The sequence below is a fragment of the Lampetra fluviatilis genome, chromosome 5 (assembly GCF_964198595.1).
Source record: "Lampetra fluviatilis chromosome 5, kcLamFluv1.1, whole genome shotgun sequence".
NCBI lineage: Eukaryota > Metazoa > Chordata > Hyperoartia > Petromyzontiformes > Petromyzontidae > Lampetra > Lampetra fluviatilis.
This window is the reverse complement of record NC_136279.1, coordinates 16,566,367-16,572,265: the sequence shown is the minus strand read 5'-3', so window position 1 is coordinate 16,572,265 and position 5,899 is coordinate 16,566,367. Positions and strand designations below refer to the sequence as shown.

The 5,899-nt window shown below is 50.2% G+C and overlaps 1 protein-coding gene across 1 annotated transcript; it reads left to right on the top strand.

Annotated features, from left to right (window-relative positions):
- The first annotated feature begins 1,388 nt into the window (after positions 1 to 1,388).
- LOC144932333 (fibroblast growth factor 20-like) lies at positions 1,389 to 5,485 on the top strand. The gene is made up of 3 exons (XM_078856273.1): positions 1,389 to 1,845; positions 4,536 to 4,639; positions 5,195 to 5,485. The coding sequence occupies exons 1-3, from the start codon at positions 1,389 to 1,391 to the stop codon at positions 5,483 to 5,485; spliced, it is 852 nt and encodes a 283-aa protein (XP_078712399.1).
- The last annotated feature ends 414 nt before the right edge of the window (positions 5,486 to 5,899 follow it).

The following is a 5,899-nucleotide window of genomic DNA, read 5'->3' as shown; positions in this document are numbered from 1 at the left end:
CGCCCTCCTTGCCCTACATTATACACCCGCGACGATGGCCATACCTCGGCTCTGAATGGAACGGGCAAGTGGCCCGAGTTTGACTGCGACTCCGTTGGGACTTCGTGTGACCGCGTGACGCTCACGCCAAGTCGCCACGTGCAGCTTGGATTTCTGATCGCTGCGGCCCAACAAAACTTTGATCGACGAAAGCCCCCCGGGCCACGGCACCCTCCACTTGTCTCTCATTGGACTAGAAGGCAGTGTGCCCGGCAGGCGTTATGATCGATCATTAATCTCAGCCAAGATCATCATCCTCCATTCTCTGGTGTCGGACTCGTTTTCATCGTCAATGTACATTGGCTTCTATAGCCTGAAACGTCTACAACATTTACATCTGCTATATCACAATTAGTGCTGGGCATTTGGGGTCATAGCCTTTCAGGCCTGTACTCGGCAAACCTTTGAAAAGTGTCCCGAGTGCTTTAAAACCCGAGTTTGTCCATCTCAATCCAAGGCCTCCAGCAACTCTTGGACGGTGTCTTACTCCCAACCATCATAACATTTCGTCCCAGACGTAGAACGACCAGATCTTGCAGATTCTTCCAAACGTCTTCTCTACCAAGCCATCTCTTCTATTAAATTGAAACACGTTTTTCCTATATTTCATAAACTAACTTAACGTCAGTATAAATTTGAGACCTGCAGCAGGCCTTAGCTGGACTGCACACGGCCAGCAGCGTCTGTACGAGGGCAGAATTGACGCCCAATAAAATAATATTGACTCAGCCCTGAAGGGAAACTAAAAGGGTTACAGCTAACTCAGACTTCTGAGGATACAAGTTGGCGGGACACAGCGTGGATGCGCCTCAAACAATATTGTTCACAGCAAATTAAAAGTGAGAACATTTAAAAGCGTTGGATACAACGGGGACTTTTATTTCTTGGTTTAAAGTTCATTCGTGAATTCAAAAAGAATCCGCAAACACTCAATTCATTGTCAAGAATAAAGTTTGATGCGTGTTGGTTGGGCATTAAAATTGGAAATCTTCAAATAAAGTTAATTCCATGTTTAATGACCTGATTGTGAATCACACGCAGTTCCAGCAAATCCATACAATTTTCTACCCATATCCGAACCCAACAGAATCAAACGAAATCCAAACAGAATCTGCTCCTTCAACCACCACTTAAGAATCCAGTGACAGCTACTCACGAATATTCTGGTTTTCATTAACAAACAAGACAACTTCCAACACAAGTGGATTTCTTCAGATGAGAACAATTTGTTCATCGGCAAGCAGTCAAGTTTCACCCGCCAACCTTCGTGCGAACAAGACATCTGCATCGCCGGCGTCATTTTGTCCTAAACACAAAACCTCGTCGCTCACCTCTGCATGTTCACAACAATGCCGGCCATCGCAGAGATAACCTCAGCCCTGCAAGCCCTCGCGGCCGCCACCAACGGAATCCCGGCCAACGTAATGACATCTCTACCCAGCGAGCCACTGGGCGCACTCTTACAAAGCATGCAGGGCAACCACCATCAACATCCAGTGAGCCACCACCACCACCAGAGCGCCGGTCTCCACCACAGCGCCGGCCTCCAGCAGCAGAGCGGCCACCTCGCCGACGTGATGTCCCTGAGCGAGCACATGGGCCGCGGCGGAGCGGATGGGGGCGGCGGCGGCGTCGTTGGCGGCGCTGGCGCCGGAATGGGCATCTTGGGAGCAGCCGGAGGAGGGGGCCTGCTCCACATGAAGGGCGTCATGCGGCGCCGGCAGCTCTACTGCCGCACGGGATTCCACGTCACCCTGCTGCCCAACGGCACGGTGCACGGCACGCGCCGGGACCACAGCCGATTCGGTAAATGGTTACCGGAGGCAAATCGTTTTTTTTGCGAGCGGTCAGCATTTGGTGACCGCACTCGACTGACGAGCCCCAATAGTGATGATGACACCACCGTGTCTCCAGTTGGCTCGTGTCTTTCTCGCTGCTGCCTGTCAGTTGGTAGGTCAACATTTTTGCTCCAATTTATTTTCATGGTGACAATACACAAAGGCTCTGAAACGCTTTTTGTACACCCTTCTGTATGCGTTTTGAAACGGGGAGAAGGGTTGCCGGGCAGTGGACAGGGGAGCAGCCACTGTGGGGGTCGTGCGTGCGAGCGGCACCAGAGCCTCAGAGGCTGCGTGCCTGCAGGCAAGGGAGTCCAATGATCCTTAACATCCACGGTTAACAAAAATCCCCGAAGCGTGCCTTCTCATTTTCAATTGAACACGAAACGGCACGTTCACAGCACTCTCCTGTGGTAATCTTGGGACAATATGAGCATTGGAGAATAAGAGGTCAGGTATTCTGCCCGCTACTCTGCCTGCGAACTCCGTAGTGTGCGTTAAAGCAGAGAAAACGATGGGTATCATCTTCCTTGACTGCTAAAACCCTCATGCATTACAGGTGTTTTACAGGGGAATTTTTTTTTCGTTTTAAAAACTTTGTTGCGTTGTTATATATTTTTTTGAGTCCATGCCTGGTGGATTTTTTTTCCCCTTCAAGTTTTATTAGACTGTGCCAGACGTGGTTAAGAAACACTCAGAAAATCTTGGATAAAGCTCACGGTAATTTTGGAAGCCTGCTTTTTTCTCCGTTCACTTAAAGCTTCCGATGCCTGACAGTGTTTGTCTTTAATCAGCGATAATAACGGCAGGGCCCATGCGGGGCACACAGGAAGCGGTAACATCTGTAGGCCGCGACGAGACGGACAAGGGCCAGGATGTCGAAGTGGGTCGTTTTAGTGCGCGGCGTATGGGTCTACAAACTTGGGGCAACGCTTTGATCAATTTGACTGGGGTTTTTTTTTTAATGGCAACGCAACCTTAAACTGGCGTTTCGTTCATACCGGATCATCTTTACGAGAGTTATCGTGCCCCCTTCTCCGTTTCAGACAGATGGACAAAGCTGATGCATTGACGCTGTCAACTCAAGTTGGAAAGAGTTAAAAAGAATAGATTCTTAAATTTATTGAATCGCTGCGAGGGTTTAGGCCGTAGTGGGCGGGGGGGGGTGTATTGCCGCATGCTTCGTCTAGGACCTCTCGTTGCTGCTGCTGCTACCGCCACTGTATAAAACGTTGCAAAGATGACAGTGCTGGGTGAAGGAGTATATGATGATGATCTGTGGGATCACAAGGACCATATCAAGATAACTGTGAACCTCACATTGAACCTCTTTGGATCAGGGAGGGAGGGAGGGGGTTCAAGCCCCGGGTTGGGTTTTTTACATCGCTCGGGGGCGTTTGTAATGGCCATGATGTGACACCGAGCCAAATTCTTTGAGTTCCTCAGCTCGTGCCCTGGGGTTGGGTGTCCCTCGCGGGGGCTAGTGCCCATGCCAGGAGACTCTGCAGACTTTGAATTTAAGTGCTGCGGGTAAAAAAAAAAATGTTTCCCAATAACTGTGATATAGGTGAAACCATGTGCTCGACGTCGTCTGGGTCTAGAGTGATCGTGCACGCGACTGAACGTGTTGTTCCATGTCATATTTTTAAATCCTTTATATTAAGTTCGCGTGCTTGCTTGCTTGCGTGCTTGCTTGCTTAGGACCGTGCAAATCCTTTGGTCGTTTTTTAACCCACTTCCCGTGATCCAATCGAGCTGACATTTTCCACACAGACTCGTTGTGCCAGACAATTATTGTTCGTGAAAAAAAATTCCCAAAATTTTACACTTTTTAGGCAAAAAAAAAATATTTTACATATCAAATAGAACGCATTCATGGCTTTGGCTGAACGTCAGAGTGTAAGAGCCCAGAGCGTAACCCCTCTACAGGCCGTGGTGGAGTAGCGCAGTTGGTAGCGCCCTCGCTTCCCATGCCAAAGGTCGCGGGATCGATCCCCGCGTCCTCCACAGGCGAATATATTTTTAAATCCTTTATATTAAGTTCGCTGCCACGCATATAAAGGATTTATAGTGGAAAACTTTGTTTTTACGGGTTATACTTATTGGAATTCCGGTCAACGAATACATGACAATCGTCACCTCATCACGATAACTTATTTTGTGTGTATATTTCTACTGGGAACTACAATTTCCAAATGAGTCTTTTCTCATCACGATGTCATGTATTAGTTTTGAAAAATCAGAATTCATATCTTGGAAGAGGTGCGAGGCGGCAAAATAAAACAGGTGTCATAGGCTGATGCTGCATTGTGGTCAGCAGAGAGCAGTGCAGTAAAATCAATTGTTGCATTAAACTATGGCTCCATGTCGATGCTCATTTCCCGTCACCAACACGCACTGACGAGCGTAGTGAAGTACGGCCGAGTAACCTGCACAACGACCCACGCGGAATCAGGAGGCCCTCGTCCAGCAGTTGATTGGCAAAAGGGATGTGTGTGCACGTGCATCATGGGTACACCAGTGCCACCTTGGGACTGTGAACTGCTGTGCCCTGCTCATGATAACAAACCTACTGCCAGCCAATTGCTGTTTCCACCGACCACTGTGCACTCGCTGAAGTGACCGTTGCTCACAGATGTGGCCCCGTCTCTGCTGCAGGGATCCTCGAGTTCATCAGCGTGGCCGTGGGGCTGGTGAGCATCCGCGGGGCGCACACGGGCATGTACCTCGCCATGAACCAGCGCGGAGAGCTGTATGCAACAGTGAGTCCACGCACGCACAAACGCAAACGCAAACAAAATGGCTCCCCAATTAACCTACCTCTCACAGACTTTTGGAGCAAGTGCTGTTAGCCAAGCACCCATTGATACATTTCATATCCAAACAGGGCACGATGGCAAGGTGTGGTCTGCACCACACCTCGCAGTGTGAACTCGCAACTTTCTGATTGTGAGATGCTCACTCTGCCATTGATCCTACACACCGGCTACTGTACCACGTTGTGGTGCAGTCAACAGTGGTCGCCCTATGAATAGACTTACCGTATACTCACTATAGGATTGTGGATTTTATGCCACTGGCTCCCCAGTAAACATGGAATTTTGGGCTAAACGTTGGTCCAGCATTTCCAACGATAATGTCCACGTTGGGCCGACATTGACATATTTACTGTTTACTGGATGAAGCTGGGGAGGGGGGGGCTGGCTGTAAACGGTAGATGAGCATCGCCCCAGCGCTCAACATTGAGCGGAAGACGACTTCGACTCGACGGACCTTTCATTTTGTGGTCGTGGTGTGTCTCGCATACGTGGCCCCAGGCCGCAATGTCGTCGGACACCATCTTCCGCGAGCAGTTCGAGGAGAACTGGTACAACACGTACGCCAGCGCAGCCCACCGCCACGCGCTCTCCTCCCGCCGCCTGTACGTGGCGCTCAACCGCGACGGCTCACCCCGCGACGGCACGCGGACTCGCCGGCACCATAAGAACGCGCACTTCTTGCCGCGTCCTGTCAGCGACGGCGGGCCGGGCGGCCGGCTGGGGGAGACCGAAGCCTCGGAGCGCGAGCAGGCGGCGCTCGTGCGGTCGCTCGGCAAGCAGCGCAGCTGATGGCACAAAACGAACGTTTAGTAACATTTTCCAGGTCAAGGGTCGGCAACCGTCGCGCCAGTTGTTGGCGATTGACTTCAACACCTTAAAGTGCACGCGTTCGTTTTCCAGATTGTTGTTATTATTTGTTAGCCCAAATCATTATTTATTCAGTGTGTATTAGGTTGATCAGAATTCAGTGTTGTTGCTGTTTAAGTTAAGTGAACCTCGCATTGATGGCGGAAAGGAAATAGTTAATTTAAGGTGGCTGGGTGGCTCTTGGGCGCTCGTCATCCTGAGGCAGGACTGAGAAGAAGCTGGGTGTGATCTGCGTCAACTCCTGTTGCCCCACCTGGTCCTTCCTTCTGTTCAGTGCAAGTTCGATCCGTTCAGCAGCAAAGTCGCCGACGAAGCACAAAATAAAACCTCACCACT

Coding starts and splice junctions, on each gene's coding strand:
- LOC144932333 (XM_078856273.1), top strand. CDS start 1,389: ATGCCGGCCATCGCAGAGATAACCTCAGCCCTGCAAGCCCTCGCGGCC. Junction 1,846..4,535: donor CCGGGACCACAGCCGATTCG/GTAAATGGTTAC, acceptor TCTCTGCTGCAG/GGATCCTCGAGTTCATCAGC. Junction 4,640..5,194: donor GCGGAGAGCTGTATGCAACA/GTGAGTCCACGC, acceptor ACGTGGCCCCAG/GCCGCAATGTCGTCGGACAC.